The sequence below is a fragment of the Sinohyriopsis cumingii genome, chromosome 18 (assembly GCF_028554795.1).
Source record: "Sinohyriopsis cumingii isolate HCF-2022 chromosome 18, ASM2855479v2, whole genome shotgun sequence".
Taxonomy (NCBI): Eukaryota; Metazoa; Mollusca; class Bivalvia; order Unionida; family Unionidae; genus Sinohyriopsis; species Sinohyriopsis cumingii.
In genome coordinates this window covers 52,494,777-52,516,518 of record NC_142978.1, presented here as the reverse complement: position 1 = coordinate 52,516,518, position 21,742 = coordinate 52,494,777, and the positions used below count along the sequence as shown (strand labels likewise).

Below are 21,742 nucleotides of genomic sequence, written 5' to 3'. Positions count from 1 at the left end.
TCAGTCTATATAGGTGTGGTTAACAGCGATTTGGTGTATCAGTCTATATCGGTGAGGTAAACAGCTGTTTGGTGTGGTAAACAGCTAATTTATGTATTGGTCTATATTAGTGTGGTAAACAGCGATTTTGGTGTATTGGTCTATATCGGTGAGGTTAACAGTTGTTTGGTGTGGTAAACAGCTAATTTATGTATTGGTCTACATTAGTGTGGTAAACAGCGATTTGCTGTATTGGTCTATATCGGTGAGGTTAACAGTTGTTTGGTGTGGTAAACAGCTAATTTATGTATTGGTCTATATTGGTGCGGTAAACAGTACTTGGAGTACAACTGCTTAATGTCGGCGTGGTACACAGTACTTGGAGTACAATTGCTTAATGTCAGTGTGGTACACAGTACTTGGAGTACAATTGCTTAATATCTGTGTGGTACACAGTACCTGGAGTACAAGTGCTTAATGTCGGTGTGGTACACAGTACTTGGAGTACAAGTAATTCTAAGTTGTAAATAAGGCTACTAGTATGAAGCATATTTAATGATTTCAAATTAGAAATTTTTATGAAGACAAAAATGGATATCCCAGCAAATGAAAAGAATACAATGAATAGTACAGTATATGCCTGTCAGGAATGGTACAGTATATGCAAGCCATGAATGGTACAGTATATGCCTGCCCTCTATTTAATAGTTCTTCATATAAACACTAGTAGGGTATAGTTAATGTAGGGTATAGTTAACTCCTATGAATGGTGCAACATATGCCTCCCATGAATGGTACATTACATTCTTCCCATGTATGGTACAGCATATGCCTGCCATGAATGGTACAGTACATTCTTCCCATGTATGGTACAGCATATGCCTGCCATGAATGGTACAGTACATGCTTCCCATGAATGGTACAACATATGCCTGCCATGAATGGTATAGTACATGTTTCCCATGAATGGTACAAAATATGCCTGCCATGAATCATACAATATATGCTTGCCATGAATGGTACAGTATATGCCTGCCATGAATGGTACAGTATACGCCTGCAATGAATGGTACATCTGTTTAGAAGAGAGTATTTACAGTTGTTTAAAAAGTGCCATATTTACAGTTGTTTCAAAGACATAGTATGTACAGCTTTTCCAAAACAGTATTTACAGCTGTTTCAAAGACTGTGTTTACAGCCATTTTAAAGACACATTACTTGTAACTGTTTGTTAAAGCTGACTCTACAGCTGTTTCCAAGAAGTATTAATTACTGCCATTTCAAAAAAGCAGTATTTACAGCTGTTAAAAGAAAAGGTTGACATCTATTTCAACGACATCATTTACAGCCATTTCAAAGACACATTATTTACAACTGTCTTAACAAAACACTTTTTCTAACTTTGAGAACTGATGATTGGAAGCAGTTGTGACTGAAATGGTAACACAAGTAATCTTTTCGGGATTAGTAATTGACTGAAAGACAAGATTTCAAAATCAACTTGCTTTTGAAATCAATTTATCCCAAGTAAGTATAAAAGTCAAGAGTCGATTTAAAATAAATCATTTAGAAACCATTCAATGGGACACATATGGGTGCAGCTTGGTGTTGAATGCTCCTAGATAATTCTGAATTAGGGTCACAGAGCATAACCAAACTGACTGATAACTTTTCTCCATTTAATAATTTTTTTAAATTGTCACCAAGTATTCAGATGTTGAAATGAACACTAAGGGAAGTAAGTAGTTCTATTAAAAGTCATTTACTTGGTGACTAAATCCATGCCACTTACATACCAGGTCATGACCATCTGTAGTGTTTTTGACATTTTATTTGCAAAAATAGTAATACTTCTATTGATACAAACTAACGTGTGTATACAAAATGGTTAAAAGAAATAATTATACTAACTGAATAACCCATGCTCCTATTTTAGGTGCCAAAATACAGAAAATATTGGAAGATATAAAAATATTGGATCTCTCCAAGTTTGCTAACATAGTCCTCTGTATTGGAGGAAACAATGCCAGTACAGGAATTGGTCTAGAACTCTTTGAAGAACTATATGACCAATTACTTACACAAATCAATAAGCAAAATCAAAGCTGCCATGATGAAATGGCCCCCAGGGAGATTGTAACATGTTAAATATCAATGATTTCTTCCAAAGACTGGCAAGTGAATGGAAGTTTGATATTGTTTACAAATTACATGAATTTCATGGATGAAGATGAACAAGTGATGCAACATTTATTTGGAAAAAGAGATAATATCCACCTCTCTACCAAAAGGGTACCAAAAGGGTGGAAACGGTGGCAAAACATAAATGCAGCCATTTGTGAAGTCTGGTCTTACAACCACATTACAAATTTCATCCATCCCTATAAACCCAATGTAGGCCAAAACAGCATCAGACAATATGGTCAGCCATATCAATACACCCAGTACACTTTGGGATGTGAATACTGTGGTGAGACCAAACATTCAGCAAAGGAATGCATGCACAGACAGTCAATACAATGCCATCAGTGTAGTAACTTTGGACACAAAGCAAAAACTCAATCACACTAGATTTATGGAATAGGAAAAGGACAATGAGGCCATCTCAACTCCACTGGAAGACTCTATGCAGGAGGAGCAATCTATCTATCAAGGACTGTCATATACACCAGGCATCCCTTGTCAAAACAGATTTGATACCCTTGCTGATGGATGTTCTGAATGTGGAAACTTACCAGCTACTTGTACATATTCAAATATGAGTGATAGTTCAGATTTATACAATGATTATAAATGTAGAAAATGCAGCTGCAGAAAAACTATTTTTATACAGTAATGACAGTTGTAACGATGATTATTGTGAATATAGTTTTAATACTTTTAATGTCTCCTTGAGTGCCTCTAACAGCATTGATGTTAATGTCATGAATTTTGGAGTTTCTAGTAGGGTTTACACACGAGACATTTAAATATTCAGGGTTTTCGTGAAAAGATTGACCAAGTTACTGCTAACCTCTCCAAATAATAATATCCATTTATTTGGACACTCGGAAATAATGTTGACAGAAAATCAGGGTGAAAATTTCTTGTATATCAATGGCTGTGACAAACCTTATGGAAGGGATAAGAAAGCAGGCGGTGGTGGGTTCCTTGTATATGTTAAAACTGGTACTATTTCTAAAAGATGGGAAAACCGTGAAATACAGAAAATATAATCCATTTGGGTACAGATCACTCCAGGAAAAGCCAAGCCCCACTTAGTAGGTTTTGTGTACAGAGCCCCATCATCACATACTGATTGGTGTGAATATTTTGAACTTAAGTAGAAAAAATTTAAAATGAAGAGAAAGAATTTTACATTCTAGGCAATATAAATAGAGACCTTCTCAATGATCAAATAAAAGTGAATTGGATGAATTTTATTGCTTCATTAGGTATGAAGCAACTAGTAAATGAACCCACCAGAGTAACATCTACCTCTAAAACACTTATAGATCATATTTATACCAATACAAAAGAAAATGTTTTGAAGTAATGGTACCAAAGATTGGTATAAGTGACCAATTTGCAATTTTTCTAACATGTAAAGTCAATGGCAAATCAACAAAAAATAATATCCATAAATCCATTCAAAACTGTGATACTAATAAATTCCTGGAAGATCTGAAACAGATTCCATTGAATACAGAACAAATCTTTGAAGATATTGATGATGTTTTAGATACTTGGACAGATCTGTTCATCAGTATAGTGAACAAACATTCCCCTTTAAAAACACACAGGATAAAGAAAGACCACCAGCCAGGCTGGAAATCTCCAGAAATTTTAGAGGTAATAAAGCAAAGAGACCAACTAAAATCAGTAGGAAATCAAAACTGAATATAGAGTTTGGAGGAATAAAGTTATTAAAATGATACATCAAGCCAAGCAAGCGCACTACAAAAAAGTGCTTGATGAAAACCAAAATAACCTGAAAGCTATTTACAGAGTTTGGTACAGGGAAGTGTAAGAGTAAAACTGAAATTTTATCCCTCAATCATGAGGGCATTAATGCCAATAATCCAAATGACATCTCAATTATTTTTAATGACTTTTTCATTCAAATTGCTGAAAACCTTAAAGAACCCAGAACTTCATCTGATTATCTGGAACTCAAACATTTTTGTGCTAACAAAACTACCAAACAATATAAAGTTTGAAATTCATGATACGAGTCCAGAATATGTGTTGAAATATATTTAAAAAATGGATGATTGTAAAGCTACTAGACTTGATATGATTGGACCAAGGCTGCTAAAGGTAGCTGCACCTGCAAATGTAGAGAGCATAGCTTTCATTTTCAAAGAAAGTATTAGGTCTAATAAATTTCCACAAATATGGAAAACTGCCAAGGTAACACCACTGCATAAGGCATGAGCAAATAATGATGTAAATAACCACAGACCCATCTCTATGCTTCCTTGCCTCTACAAATTACTAGAAAAACATGTCATGATTCTTTTCTCAACTCTTTGAACACTTATGATCTTACTCATGATAATCAGTCTGGCATTCAACAGAATCACTCCTGTGAAACTGCACTTGTATCTTTGATTGATAAATGGCTGAAAGCATTAGATCAAGGAGAAAAGGTAGGCACTATTATGGTTGATTTTCGTAAAGCTTTTGATCTTGTAGACCATGAAATTTTGCTTAAAAAACAAAAAAATCTATCAATGCAGTGAAAACTCCCTAAACTGGTTTACTTTTACTTACCCGATATAGTGCAAAAATTAACTTTAAATGGTTAACTTTCTCAAAGTAAAAATATTAACTGTGGAGTATCACAGGGCTCTATCCTTGGACCTCTGTTATTCATTCTATTTATCAAAGACTTGCCTCTTAAGATTGGAACTTCAATTTCTTCCACTGACCTCTATGCAGATGATACATCACTGTCTGAGATGGGCAAAGCCAAAACAATACTTGAAAATAACTTACAAGATGCTCTCAACAGACTTCAAGTATGGTGCAAGGAAAATAATATGATCATAAATACAGAAAAAATGACAGCCCTATTAGTTACAACACAACAAAAACAAGCAAACCTAGATTGCGACAAACTCAGTTCTATTTGACAATGTGAGCCTTGATATGATTTCTCATGATACAAATTCTTTGTGTATTCATAGATAACAATCTTACTTGGTCTGATCACATTAAATATGTTTCAGAAAAGGTTAATTCTTATCTTTGGCTACTGAAAAAAATCAAAACGTATATTCCTCTTCATTATAGGTCATCTTTTATAAAAGTTTTATTCAGCAATATCTGGATGATTGTAATGTAATTTATGGTAATACCTCTAATTCAAACATAACAACACTTTTAAGACTCCAAAGGAGGGCTTGCCATTTAATTCTAGATCAAAGTATAGACAATTTTCAGGATGCAATGAATAATATAAAGGTTTTAACAATACATGAAAGAATATTTCTTAGACAGGCCATATTGATGTATAAAGTATCCAGAAAAGACATTCCTGTCTGTCTAAGCAATATCTTTCACCAAAGAGGTGCTGATTGTACTCCAAATGTAAGGTCCATAATAAGTAAAAATTACATTATACCAAGGCCAAAGAAGGGATTGTTTTAAAAAGTTTTCAATAAACTGGTCCACTGGTATGGAACAACATTCCAAGTGACATAAGGCAGGCTCCTAGCATTTCTTCTTTTCATAATCAATGTCTCAAATGGATAAAATCTTTAGACAATTGAACAGTTCTAGTACAATATATACTGCCCGCTTTTCTGTAATTTTGCATCATTTTTACAGTTGAATTTTTTCAATGCAGTACGATATTTTATATTTTATATATGGTTATGTGTTCACAGATGCCTCTGCATATGTTCCAGGGTTGATACTTTAAGTTTAAAAATCAATTAATGATCTAATGTCAAGCCAGGTTCTTCACATCATGCTGTATACACTGTATATATTGTACATAACATATAGAAGGCCTCGTGGTAGATTAGTTCTGTAACTAATTGAGTTACCTTCTCTAAATAAAGTCTTTATTATTATTATTATTATTATTATTATTATTATTTATTATCCAACATCTTTTCAGCTGAAGAATAGATCAGAGGGAGAAAAAGGGGACATTGGTGTAGGTTTCTTCCATTTCAAATTCATGATGGTGGTACCAGACACTACAGTGGCAGTTTTGTTTTCTGCAATATGGTGGTTATGTTTTATTGTTATATGATGGTAGTCTTTTATTGTCATTTGGTGGTAGTGTTTTATTGTCATTTGGTGGTAGTGTTTTATTGTCATATGGTGGTAATGTTTTACTGTCATTTGGTGGTAGTGTTTTATTGTCATTTGATGGTAATGTTTTATTGTCATTTGGTGGTAGTGTTTTATTGTCATTTGATGGTAATGTTTTATTGTCATTTGATGGTAGTGTTTTATTGTCATTTGGTGGTAGTGTTTTATTGTCATTTGATGGTAATGTTTTATTGTCATTTGGTGGTAATGTTTTATTGTCATTTGGTGGTAATGTTTTATTGTCACATGGTGGTAGTGTTTTATTGTCACATGGTGGTAGTGTTTTATTGTTATTTGGTGGTAGTGTTTTATTGTCATTTGATGGTAGTGTTTTATTGTCACATGGTGGTAGTGTTTTATTGTCATTTGGTGGTAGTGTTTTATTGTCATTTGATGGTAGTGTTTTATTGTCACATGGTGGTAGTGTTTTATTGTCATTTGGTGGTAGTGTTTTATTGTCACATGGTGGTAGTGTTTTATTGTCATTTGGTGGTAATGTTTTATTGTCATTTGGTGGTAATGTTTTATTGTCACATGGTGGTAGTGTTTTATTGTCATTTGATGGTAATGTTTTATTGTCATTTGATGGTAATATTTTATTGTCACATGGTGGTAGTGTTTTACTGTCATTTGGTGGTAATGTTTTATTGTCATTTGGTGGTAGTGTTTTATCACTGTAGCTGTTTTTTATAACACTCTGCTTAAACAGAAATATCATTCATTTCTTCATGCTATCAGTCATGATTTTAAGCCCTAACTTATGCCCTCCCACACCCTGAATAAGTTTAGCCATAACTTATGCCATCCTACACCCTGAATAAACTAAGCCCTAAATTATAAGCTCCCCCACCCTGAATAATTTTAGCTACAAATTATACCTGCCGCCGCCTTCAATAAGTTTGGCTGCATATCATTGTAGCTATTGAATATAAACATTAAAGTATGCAAATTACAACATTCAAAGTCTTGTTTAAACTTGACACACAAAGTTGTTAATGGCATCAAGGTAACCCACACTTTAAAATGGTCAAACACCGTTCCCATAAGGGCAAGTGAGTAAAATGGTTAAAATGACTAAAAATAATAAAAATTCCCATCCTATATGTAAATAAGGAACATTCCTCACAAGGGAAATAAGGGTAACTACAAGAGTCCTCTGAATGAAACCAATATCAACTTATAATTAAATACTTAACAAGAAATGACAGAATGAATCCAACTCACCCTGGATGATCTTGAATGAAAAGTACTTTTATCCCAAAAATCATGCGTAAATTCACCTGGCTTTACATTCGCGTGGAAAAGGGCCTTTTGAAGTTCCATAAATACTGACTAAAGCTAAGGTCAAATATTGACACATATTGCTGAGTGGAGTTTTATCAGTAAAGTATGGAGGGCTTCGTGGGGTAATCATTCGGATAGGTTGACACCCGAATCAATCAATAGGTAAAAACACCTTCCAGGTGTGGAATATCAATTTGATTGTTATTGATCACATTTTTTAATAAACTTTTTACTTCCCAATTGTGTGATGAAAATGATAAGAATATTTACATTCTCAAAGTAACATTTAATAATATGGTAAAAACAGATGTCAAGTACCAGTATTTACTATTTTAATATAATGAATTAATTAAAATTAATGAAAAAAATTTCATATATAGGTGACTAGCTGTCATATTATTCATTAAACTGGTAAATATTTATAAATCTTTGAATGCATTTATGTTGCAGATGCAGGATTTGCAATATACACCATTACTATAAAATGAATCACTAACATAGACAAAATGAATCACTAACACAGACAAAATGAATCATTAGCATAGACAAAATGAATCACTAACACAGACAAAATGAATCATTAACATAGACAAAATGAATCACTAACATAGACAAAATGAATCATTAACACAGACAAAATGAATCATTAACATAGACAAAATGAATCATTAACATAGAAAAAATGAATCACTAACATTTTTTTAAACAAGAAAACAGATTGAGAAAAGAGACAGCCGTGGATTTTGAAAGGAATTTTCAAGGTTAGTAATATACAGTGAGAAAAAGATGTGATCTGTATCTGAATTAATAATCACTTTGATAAATCCTAATTTTCAAATAAATTATATTTTGAGTCTTATCAAAAATTAAGATTTGTGTATATATAATTTTCTTGTACAGTCAAACCTCCAAAACAATATCACTGATTGGACTGAAGAAGGGTGGTCTGAACTCAATGACAGTTGGACTCCAGAATATAAATCTGAACTTTTAAAAAGTAAACAAGGATGACCTAATATGAAGTTTTAAAAAGTAAACATGGACGACCAAATATGAAGTTTTAAAAAGTAAACATGGACAACCTAACATGAAGTTTTAAAAAGTAAACAGGGATGGCCAAAGATGAAGTTTTAATGAAAATGGATATGTTAATAGAAAGCTCACAATTGTGAACAGCAATTTCAATACTGTCTTTTACTAATTGCATTTAATTTTAACTTACTAACTGCATTTAACTTTAACTTACCAATTGCACTTAATTGTGATTGTAGTCAATGTTTAAAGCAGTGACCACTGCTAATGGGGAAAAAAAGCTTTTAAAAATGGTGGTTGGTAAGTAGAGGTTTCTCATCAATAGATTCATTGCTAAATAAATGTGATATTTAAAACTGATTGGACTGTACAACATCGTAGTTCTAAATAGATGTGACATTTAAAGCATTATTTAGTTATATTGTTTTAGTTCTGTGACATGAAAAATAACTGGTGTTTACTAGTTGCTAGACACATGTAAATGCATTATATGTAATAACTTGGTGGAAAATGTCAAAATAACTATGTAAATGTACACCAAAATTGACCATCCTGACTACATTGTGTACACCAAATCTTGACCATCTAGAGTACATTGTGTACACCAAGTATTGACCATCCTGACTATATTGTGTACACCAAGTATTGACCATCTAGACTACATTGTGTACACCAAGTATTGACCATCTAGACTACATTGTGTACATCAAATATTGACCATCTTTACACCAATATTGACCATCCTGACTACATTGTGTGCAGCAAGTATTGACCATCCTGACTACATTGTGTGCAGCAAGTATTGTTGTTGTTGTTGTAGGGTTTAACGCCATTTTTCAGTACACAATAGGCTATATATGGCGGCCAGTATTAATGGTGGAGGAAGAAACTGGGAAACCCCCGGAAAGAACCACCGACCCTCAAGAAGCAACTGGCAAGCTTTCTCACATACCCACATTGGCCAAATCCGAGACTCGAACCCACGCAGACAGAGGTGAGGTGAGATGGCAGTGATCCGTAACGGTGAGCGCTTTAGACGACTTGGCCACTCGGGGCCCCGCAGTAAGTATTGACCATCCTGAATACACTGTGTGCACCAAGTATTGACCATGCTGACTTCATTGTGTACACCAAGTATTGACCATTCTGACTTCACTGTGTACACCAAGTTTTGACCATCCTGAATACATTGTGTACACCAAATATTGACCATCCTGACTACATTGTGTGCACCAAGTATTGACCATCCTGACTACATTGTGTACTCCAAGTATTGACCATCCTGACTTCATTGTGTACACCAAGTATTGACCATCCTGAATACATTGTGTACACCAAGTATTGACCATCCTGAATACATTGTGTACACCAAGTACTGACCATCTACTGATTATGTGCACCAAATATTGACCATCGTGACTACATTGTGTACAGCAAATCTTGACCATTTACATTAATGAATATTAATTTTGAGGTTCTTATCCAACATTTTCGCTGGGGAAAGGTGTCATTGTATCCACTGAGTGATCTCGGCTCATTTTGTTTTAGATTCCTCAAAACCATGAAATCCACAACAACTGGTATTCCACAAAAACTGGTAACATGCAAAAATAGTAAACTAATGGCAATATATTTCAACAAGAAATATTTATATTTCACCATTCAGAACCATTAATAGTTTACTCTGTACAGACTGAATACACTAAAAAATTCAATGAAAAAGAAAATTATTTAAAGTATGATATTTATAAATGAGATGAGACATGAGATGAGACATTAGTTTTAATTCTTCTTGACAGAAAATTGCATACAAATAGTTGAATGAATTATGCTCTAGTTTTACCATTAAACTGCATGCTTTAATTTCTGGACTATGTCAGCATTTGTTTAGCTGACTGAAAACCAATGACAATTCTAGAGTTATGATGTAAACTGCTTGTGTGGTGGGATGACCCCCATCCACTCAAATTAAATAATTACCCATTTTTCTGCATGAATTTACAATTTAAATTGAACAGCTGAAGAGTGTAATCCCCCTTTAACACATCTTAAGATTTCATATAAGCCTATACTGACATGTAACAACAGGCATTCAGCTAGCTGTGAAGGAATTATTCTTAGCAAATATTTGTACAGGTAATTTAGGCACAGCACTGGTATCTATATTAACGTATAAATTATTTTTTTATCTCTGTTTTCCACCTTGTTTTGCCATCCCTGTTTTGAAATTAGACTAAAATTAAGCCCTGTTGAAGCTCTAGGTGGAAATCACTTAATAAAAATACTAGCAAATTCCTGGCACTGATGTCCCCCCATTTTTTGCTGAAAATAGCTGAGTACAGTTTTGCAAAGGGGGTAAGTGACACTGGTGATATTGTAAAAGGTGAAAGTAACAGTGTTGAAAAAAGAAAGTGGTGGGTCTGACAAAATGAAGTCACCATTAAAGCCATGGTCTCAATGACATCTTGCTGGTCAGTGCCTCAAAAGCAAGGTAAGAGGCAAGGTGAGTTTCCATTCTAATGAGATTTTTTTCAGGACAAGGGGGCAAGGTTAGTTCTCATACTAGTGATATTGAAAAAGCCAGGGGGCAAGGTGAGATCATAGGCAAGTGAGATTGTCAAGACTTGGTGGTAGGGAAGTTTTCATGCTAGCGAGATTGGTAAGACATGGGGTTAGGGAGGTTTTCATGCTAGTGAGATTGGCAAGACTAGGGGGTAGGAAGTTTTCTTGTTAGTAAGATTGGCAAGACTAGGAAGTAGGGAAGTTTTCATGCTAGTGAGATTGGTAAGACTAGGGGTAGGAAGTTTTCATGTTAGTGAGATTGGCAAGGCTATGGGGTAGGAAGTTTTCATGCTAGTAGATTGGTAAGAATCTGAATGACAAACAACTCGTGCAAGCTAAATACTAATAAAGATGGTAGACATCAAACTGAATAACTGAAAATTGGATTGCCCTACTCCAAGACTCATAGTATGGACAAAAATGTTTGTTGAAAGTTTCATATCCATAAAATTTGGTACACTGCAATAAAAACATATGTGTAAAGAAAGTATAGCCACATTGCCATATATGGCTTAAAGAGAGTACCATCACACTGTCATACATGGCATAAAGAGAGTATCATCACACTGCCATACAAGGCTTAATGAGAGTACCATCACACTGCCATAAAAGGCTTAAAGAGCATACAATCACACTACCATTTAAGGTGGTGCTCTACAGTTTTGTATTTTGCATAGGGTTAGAATTTTAAAGAGAAAGAATTTCCCATGGGTTTACTCACTTGTTATACTGGTTATTTAAAAACGACCTTTAATTCCCTTTATTTTGGTGTATGCTTGATGGGTGTAATATGGGTTAAAGAGTATACAGCTTGGCCTTACTCCAGATGTGCATCTTTCAAAAACTGCTAGCTCTGCTTGGTCATTTTCACTTCCTGGACTTCAGACGTAAATTGTTTCAAAAAAGAGCCAATAACATTTTTTATATTTTATATATGTAGTACTTCATCCATTGCACTTTCAGAAGCTGGTATTGTCTAGTTGGACAAAATTAATTTTCCCTATTTTAACAGATGCTAAAGATAGTGTACTTTAGACTAATTCAGGCTGGGGTTTTTTTTAGCATAAGGGAGCAGTCATTTTAGTTACCATTGTGCTTAGATCATGTACAATTTCCAAGAATACAATATCCAAAGAAATGTCAGCCACATTACATCAAAGTAGCATAGAGGTATGCCAACATTCTCTCCACTGTGCATGTTTCAAATGCAAACAACTTCACCTTACATATGTCACTCTCTCACAAGTACATAATAACTGGTGAGTGCCCCCTAAAGACTTAAAGAGTACCATCACACTGCCGTAGATGGCATAAAGAGAGTATCATCACACTGCCATACAAGGCTAAAATAGAATACAATCACATTGGTATACAAGGCTTAAAGAGAGTACCAGCATATTGCCATATATGGCTTCTACCATTTATTTGAAATATTATACAGGCCTCTTCATCTTTTAGCACTGAACGATTAGCTCCTCTGATTACCTTGATCATTCATAGTTGAATATATTGGGCACACACAATACCATATAAATTCCAAGTTGATAAAAATGAATATATTGGACACACACACAAAACCATATAAATTCCTAGTTCATAAAGCTGAATATTAAAATAGGAAAGAGACTTTTCATAATTTGTTCCTCTTTGTTTTTGTGATTAATCCTAAGAAAATGCATGGAACCTTATCTGCCATCACTGGGTCAATGCAGTTTGCAGCTGTATACATCTGAGTGTTCTGAGTTCTTATTTAGTGACCTACTTGTCAATTTTAGTCATAGTTCATTTGGTATAGCGACCTACTTCTCAATTGTAGTCATAGTTCATTTGGTAGAGTTTTTGGGATCCTGAATTTCCCAGTCAAGTATTTAAATATACTCATTTCTTGCAATATTTTTATTGTCATTAAGTACCATGTATACTTACTTATATGTCTGGTCCAACTGCAAACAACAATGACCCTGATTAACCATTGTACAATGCACTGTCAGATGAAGGTGTTTGTTATGCTGATTATTCCCAACAATCTGCATAGACCCAGATCTGCTGGCACATTATGCATCAACAGATCTGGGTTTATACAGACAGACCTTACCTACAATAAAGTAAATAATTTTGATTATCTTACCTGAATATTGAGTATAACTGTTTCTTAAGGACAAAATTATGCAATACTCTGCTGTCCATTATGGTCATATTTCACTGTATTTAGACAAGAATACAAGTAGTTTTTAAACAACATGTAAAACGAGCTTCAGAAATGAAATAAGATCAGAGAATTACAAAATTGGCCTTAGAGTCAATGTAGTAAGACTACCATTTTTAAAACCTTGTCAATGGAGATTACGAACTTGATATTTGGAAACTTTGTAACTTGACATGCCGATCAATATCTTATCAACTTCAAAATGAAATATATAATATGAAGCTGGATAATTTTGGGGACAAAATCTGGAAATCAAATATCCTTGTTGAATGAAATTACCAGCAAACATCAAGTTCAATTTTAAAAATGGGCTGATAATGAAATGGTCTCACAAGGACATAGTGCAAATTTATCCATCATCTTGAATGTATATATTTATTATTTTGCCAGAATATCACTTTCAACTTTAGTGCCTGATGTGTCCATAGAAGCAGAAATGTAAAGATGTTAACATGCCAGCTGTGTCAACAACAGCAACAATGTACAGATTTAAAATACTTTTAAACTTGTGTCTTGTTGTAGCTCAAATCAATCTTGCACAAGGCGAGATCTCTTTTGCAACCAAGGAGTAGAAAGCAATTATTTTATGATAAACTAATTTCAAACTGTCTTATTTTTTTGCATTTGTGAAGTAATTCTTTTTTAACCTAAATTTACTTGTATTCATTACCTGTATCTTTCACACAGCTGTATACCATAATCCACTCAGCATCCAACCTCTTCTATTTTACTTTTCCTTCCGCCGACATAAAAATATTGGGAATTAAGTACTATTACTTGAATCGACCAGTTTCCTGCATGTCTCGTCTCCTGTGGGCTATATCAATTGGATTTTTTTCCTCTAGCAACCATTCTTACAGTGAATGGCCAGACCAATTACAGCAATTATTTTAACTGTATTGGAAATGGATGGGGAATAGATGATACGGAGAATTGAGAATTGATCATAGTTTTGATTGTTTGCAGAAATGTCTGCAGTTGTTAATCTAAGGTTTGTAATCTGTATTCAAATATGTTTGTATACCAAGGAATGACATTAAAAACATATCTAATTTAATATTTATCCATTATATGTACACACACACACACACACACACACACTCACACATGCACACATTTAAGTTGCATCCAACTGCAAACTGCAATAATACATTGATGGCAGATGAGGCTGTGTACATTTTCTTAGGATTAATAAAAACCAAAGAGGAAAAAATACGAAAAGGGTCTTTCTTTTTGATAATAAAATAGTGTAATAACCAGTCTCATCTTTGGACTTTGCCCTCTTAATCTTGCCCCAGAATGATTCAAATATATGCATTAAAAACACAGAGTTCTTCAAATACATGTATTAACCCCACCCAAGTGCTTCAGATATATGCATTAAAGCCCCATAATGCTTCAGATATATGCATTAAAGCCCCATAGTGCTTCAGATATATGCAACAACCATTTATTAATCTGATGCTTTCATCTACTGCATAACTGTCTAACTGATTTTACACATTAGTCAAGTTGTCTTGTAATGATATATTTAGCAAAATGGTCAATGTATTTCAGAATTATCCAGCCCAATGGTCAATGGATTTCAGAGTTATCCAGCTCAATGATCAATGAGTTTTAGTTATCCTGTCAAATGGTCACTGAGTTTTAGAATTATCCAGCCCAATTGTCAATGGATTTTACAGTTACTCTATCACCAATGGTCAGTGGATTTTACAGTTACTCTATGACCAATGGTCAGTGGATTTTACAGTTACTCTATGACCAATGAAGCCTAATTAGTAGTCTTAATAACATTTTAAAATGAATGTAACCAGATATCTTTACCCAACCATTTCAACTAAAATGGCATTCAACAGATAAACAAGAATAGAATGTCCTTTTTCGAAACAAATGCTATTCATAAACATATCTGATATTATACAACAGACTGAGTTCTATGCAACACATAGATGATATATACACAACAGTGTGTGTGTGATTTGGATTTTTAATGTAGCTTTAACAATTTTTCAGTCATAACAACTACGATATCTACAGTGTGTCGCAGACATGTAGCATGATGTCCCACCCAGTCACATTATCCTGACACCAGGCCGACCAGTCTTAAAACTAACCTCTTAATGCTAAGCGCCAAGTCTTTGGTATGACCCTGACAGAAATCAAACCCATGACCTCCTGCATCTGAGGCGGACCACTAGGCAACTGGAGCAGTGATATATAAGTGACTGAGCCCTATGCAACACAACTTTGCAAAATACATGACAGACTGAGCCCTATGTAACACAATGTTGTGACTTAAGATGACACAATTATGTGGTACAAATATGTTTGGCATCCACTTAGGTGAAGCAAGTGATAAAGTTTGCAAGGGTATGGAATACAGCATATTTTTCTCAAATAATGTAAATTTGCAGTAGATATGATTAAATTATAGAATTTTTAAAAACATTTGTTAAACTTAGTCTGAAGTTTTCCAAGGACAGAGACATAAGAATGTGTTAACAGGGTCTGATGGAGTCCTTCAAGTATTGCTGAGTACATGAGTGGCTGATGCTTGTGTTATTAGAGTTTTACTGAGAGAGAAAATCACTATCTTTAATAGCATAACAAGTAGGACTTTCATTATATCTTGAATAGTACAAGTAGGACTTTCACAACAGCTTGAAAAGTACAAGTAGGACTTTCACGACATATTGAATAGTACATGTAGGACTTTCATGACATATTGAATAGTACAAGTAGGACTTTCACAACATCTAAATGATCTTGAATACTACAACAAGTAGGGCTTTCAAGACAACAACAATCTTCAAAAATACATTTAAAACATTATTTTAATGTATAATACAGTCAGTACTGCATACAAAGGTCTTAAACTTTGTTACTGCATGATAGATAAAGACCTGTGACCACATTTGCACCTCAGCAGAATAAGTACCAGCTATAGAGGCCCCCACAGGATACACTTCCACTCAAATGAAATTCAAGGGCTTTCCTGCGCTTCAAAAATAAATTTTCAGGATCTCAAATATAGACAGTAAAAGTGAAAATTGTATGTGGAATACCTAGCAAAAAAAAAACCAGCTGAAACACTGTAGATAGGCAGCACTCAACAAGATCATCAACAAAAATATGACATTCCAAAGCAATTTTATATTGAGCAAAAATTATTTTCAGGCACTCTTCAAAGACTTTAAAATAAAAATGTAAATTTTAATGGACAAGTCCCTTTTGGAACAACCAATAAATTTATACAAAATAACTTTGATACATAATTGGTCTGCATGGGATAATTAATTAATCTTTATGACTGAAGGGGGCCATGGTAGCTCTGTGGTATAAGACCTGGATCATAATCAAATGGTCTTAGGTTTGATACCTGCCCTGGTAAGTTTAGGTAGGCTGCCTCTTTGTATCCATGGGAAAGGCATGTAGCTCAAATTTCCACAGCAAGATACCATCAATAATGAGTTAAAGGTATAAAAAAACCCACAAAACTGTATCATTAAAAAGTTAAAACAAGCAGTACAGTACCCTTATAACTGTCATATGACTGTGACACAAACAATGACGGCATAATACTAGTCAAAATTCACTATCTATTCACAGCTGAGTTATCTTTGTAGCCTCCTGAACTAAACTGAATGCATGACTGGACAGTTCTAAAAGGCCTATGGCCTAAGATAACCTGTGGCTATTAATTCAGGAATTTAAGTCCACCATTTTAATCAATATCCACTTACCTGATTCACACTATGACCTGTGATCTCCAAAAATGCAATGTTTAAATTGGAAATGAGGGTAAGGAAAATCCAGTACACTAAGATTTATCACTATCAAGTCAAGGCAGGTCCTGTTGTGATCTATTTGATTTAATGCATGCATATGATAGTGTCCCAATCCTTCTTAGTGACAGTACAGTGAAGCAACATGGGTGTGTACATCAAAATATCTAGTTTAAAGCCACTGCCAACATACACAGCACTGCCCACACCTGAACTTCAAACCTATATAAGGAAGCCTGATTAATGCCGTCCATACACTATCAAAGTAGTATAGCCCATAGCTCTTGTCTAAATAAATGGGGGGACACTTTCACAATAGGCTAATATTGGCTGCAGGCATAAATCATGCACATGACTGGAGTAGTGTAAGGCTGTGGACTACATAATGTACACATCACACATTGGGTCCAGGTATATAGAGCCGTCTGCTTTAAAGGGTCATTATCAGACCTCTGACATGGCCTAGGACCCCAGGGCATACATGTATGGCTTTGAAATAGACATGCCTAAAGTGTAGGTCAAATAGCAGAGAGAGAGAGAGAGAAAAAAAGAGAGAGAGACTAAAGTGTAGGTCAAATAGCAGAGGGAGAGAGAAAGAAAGAAAGAGAGAGAGAGACTAAAGTGTAGGTCAAATAGCAGAGAGAGAGAGAGAGAAAGATAAAGAGAGACATACAAAGAAAACCTGGTCTGAACCAGATCAAGACATGCTTGTAAAAAGTAGATCTGCTAGGCACTAAGAAAAGTTCATGTGCTGTTGACCTTTGAACTTTATGGTGCCCCTATTTACAGTAAGCTACCATATAATGGTGCAGTACAGTCAACATGCAATAGAGAGAAAACTGCCTGAGCTGATTCCTTCTTGTGAAATCCACAAGATTACATTTATTCATCATACTGACTGTATATATTATATATAAAAAACCTAGCTGACCCCTCCATTATAAAATTAACATGCAATACAATGAGAACTGCCTCAATGCTGATCCCTCCATTCTAAAACTAACATGTAATAGGGTGAAAATTGCATATTTTACATTATCAATTACTCAGTCTGAGCAATAACACTGTCGTCAATCATCTCCTAGATAACAATAACCAAAAACCATAAGAAGTCGGATGATCTCAAACTCATCATTCCAGCTCATGACATAAAGGTTAAATTGAAAATTAAAATTGAGACAAACATTAAATTATACATACAGTACAGAATGCTAACAACGCAGTGTAATACTATACATTGTTGTGTAATACCTGTCCTAATGAATAAAGTTCTAATTAAATTCCAATGTTCTTTGAAATAAGATACATTACTGAAGGTGTTCATGTGTCTGTAGTCTTGCATGTACTAATGTACCAGTGGCCTGAAGTACGATGATGTGCTAAGTCTTCCAATTAATCCAAGATGTCCTTGTCTGAATTATCTGTAATTCCAAATTCACGTTTCTGTCCAAGAATTCTATGAAAAGGCGCCTTGTATTTCTAGAGAATAATAATTTAAATACATAATTCCACCCAAATCAAATACTGAACACAACAATAAGAATGATTCTGTTAAGGGTGTTAAATGCAAAAATGAATAAAATTTCAAGTCCTACACCCAGACCCAAATGAACATGTTTACCTCTATTGATAATGATCCTAATATTTATACCATATTCATAAAGAAAATTGAACTATGTATTATGTGTTACAAAATAAAAATAGCATTACTGCCCTTAGTCAGGTACACAGTGAACTTGATTTTAGACAAGGTTATGTCCAAAATACAATAATACAAAACATACAGTCACATAGAAAAAATTAACAAACGATACAAATTAAATATACACAACATGTGTAACCCTACTGATAGCCTGGTACTTCACAATGCAATGCAACACTACTGATAACCTGGTTCAGAGATTTGAGGTAGATATGACCCAGCATTCTCTTCTTCATTTTCCAGAGGGATATATGAACACAATAATAGGCTACAAGTTTAGAAAGTTTTCAATTACCTTGCTGGCTCATTTAGTTTTTAAATGGTCAAAAGAAAAGACAACAGATGCAACTGATAGAAAAACAGATAGGACTAAAAACAAAAAGTTCAGGAAAGAAGGCAATCTTTTTTAAATATATACTGCTATGCTGTTTTCACTCAATGTGCAAACCAGATAAAGCCAACAACACTGGCATTTCATAATAATTCAATTTGGAAAGCATTCTTCCCAATGAAATATGACTACTTTAAAAAAAAACATGTTTACCGGTAAGGGGAATCTTTGAATTGAAATTACCATAATATGTCTCTGAACATGTTTGGCAAATTATCTCGTGACCCTGACACTAAAACATTTCAATAAAGAAACCAAATCAGTTGTGTTCTGACTTTTCTGTACCTTGCATGGGTAATGATTTGGTTTACATGTCCAATAAATGCTGAAATTTTTAAAGTACAAATGTTGTACAGTATTTTTACAATCAAAAGAATTAAACAAGTTTTCATTAATCCCTCAACATAAACATAGAAAAATGATTTCTTCTTCATATAACAATGACATCAGAGGGAAACTGATTTCAATAAATCAATACCAGACAGATCAAATTGTATTTTCTTGGTACGAGAGCTGAAAGAGACCTAGGTAAATCTAGTATGAGATGGAGAATGGATGCCTCGCCACTGAGCCTGAAAAATTACCTAAACACAAAAATTAACTTAACTGTTCCAGACATACAAGGCTGCCACTATACGACTAAACTGTTCCAGACATACAAGGCTGCCACTATACGACTAAACTGTTCAAGATGTACAAGCTTAACACTGTAAGACTGTTTTGGTGGAGAATAAAAACTTATGGATACTAGACTCTTTTCATAACCATCCTTCATTAAACTTACTGCTTCCATCAAATGTAACTGACTCAAGAAATACCAATAGCTAGGTGACTGATAACGATACTATACAGGTAATTGACAGTGATACTGAATGGACTACATTGTTTTTAAATTCTTATAAATTTATTAACTTGCTTTGAGGTATACAAATAATTACAGGCAAAACGTATTAAGATGTACAATTAAATACAGAGAAAAAGTATTGATATGCATAATAATTACAGGTTGAAAGTATCAATTACAATTGTTAAGTCTTAGGAACAAATATATGCAACTTTGAATGTGTGAAATACTGAAAGACATAGAATTATGATTTGATGGAATAACGATATACTAAACATGAGATGACATGAAATATGGAGACAGTTCTACAGTACTATATTGCTATCAGAGATCACTACTGTTTGCTATACAGTACTATACTTCCATCTGAGACCCATAGTAAGATATAGTAAGATATAGTGCTATGTTGCCATCAGGGACCCATATTGTTTGTTATACAGCAGAACATTTCAATTTGAGATCCCTAACAAAATACAGACTTTTTTACAGTACTATAATGGCATCAGCCATTCCTAATAACATAAGGGCAACAGGTAGACTAATGGTCCAAGGTGCTTACCTTTACAGATCCCTGTCATCTCACCTGTCTTTATGGTTCAATTCCCAGCTCAGCCAATTTGGATATCTGAAAAAGCTAGCCAGTAGCTTCCCATAGGTCTTTGGTTTTTCCCTCCACCAAATATAATGGCTGCTGTGTATAGCCTATCATATGCTGACAAATGGTGTTAAGCCCCCAAAAATGCACCCAATATTATACAGTACAATGTTGTCATCAGATGCCCTTATAATATACAGTACTATATTACCAGCAGAGACCCTAAATATCATACAATACTATGCTGCAATCGGAGACCCAAAACATTATTTAGTACCAGTAAAAAGATGGCTTCAGAGACCCATAATTTATACAGAAATGAACTGGCATTAAAGACCCCTAATATTACACAGTATTATACTGCCATTAGAGAGCCTAATAATATGCAGTAATATACTGCCATTTGAGAGCCTAATAATATACAGTAATATACTGCCATTAGAGAGCCTAATAATATACAGTAATATACTGCCATTAGAGAGCCTAATAACCTACAGTAATATACTGCCATTAGAGAGTCTAATAATATACAGTAATATACTGCCATTAGAGAGCCTAATAATATACAGCCATTAGAGAGCCTAATAATATACAGTAATATACTGCCATTAGAGAGCCTAATAACATACAGTAATATACTGCCATTAGAGAGTCTAATAATATACAGTAATATACTGCCATTAGAGAGCCTAATAATATACAGTAATATACTGCCATTAGAGAGCCTAATAATATACAGTAATATACTGCCAAAGGCTCCTAATATTATATCAACAACATAACAATTTTCAATTGACTCATTTAATTATAAATATCTGCAAATCGTTACAAAGATAAAATATTCTCTGCACCAAAAGACTGTTATGAAATATTAAAGACAATACAGTTATTATATTAATAAAAACAATCAGCATATCCTCTCAATATGAAGACTGAATATAATTAATTGCAGCATAAAAATCATGTCAAATATAAAATTTCTTACTAAGGTGTAGATCTTCCTAACATTGCTTCAGTGGGTGCAATGTTCCGATTTTGTGTAGTTCAATT

The 21,742-nt window shown here is 34.1% G+C and overlaps 2 protein-coding genes across 16 annotated transcripts in view; both read right to left on the bottom strand.

Annotated features, from left to right (window-relative positions):
* Positions 1 to 21,742, bottom strand: part of LOC149776646 (RNA-binding motif, single-stranded-interacting protein 2-like) — a 437,315-nt gene that overhangs the window by 167,564 nt on the left and 248,009 nt on the right. The window contains exon 1 of one of the 15 annotated variants that reach the window (XM_089941174.1): positions 17,119 to 17,387. The exons of the other annotated variants lie outside the window; for them this stretch is intronic. The gene's annotated coding sequence lies outside the window, so the exon portion shown is untranslated. Of the gene's footprint in view, positions 1 to 17,118; positions 17,388 to 21,742 lie in introns of those variants that run through there. 15 annotated transcript variants of the gene reach the window in all.
* On the bottom strand, positions 6,039 to 7,839 carry LOC149776649 (uncharacterized). Its single transcript, XM_089942488.1, has one exon. It carries the CDS (start codon positions 7,004 to 7,006, stop codon positions 6,206 to 6,208), a length of 801 nt encoding a protein of 266 aa, XP_089798614.1. The 5' UTR covers positions 7,007 to 7,839; the 3' UTR covers positions 6,039 to 6,205.

What these genes read in the sequence shown, in the direction of transcription:
- LOC149776649 (XM_089942488.1), bottom strand. Translation starts at nt 7,006, where the DNA reads ATGATATTTCTGTTTAAGCAGAGTGTTATAAAAAACAGCTACAGTGAT.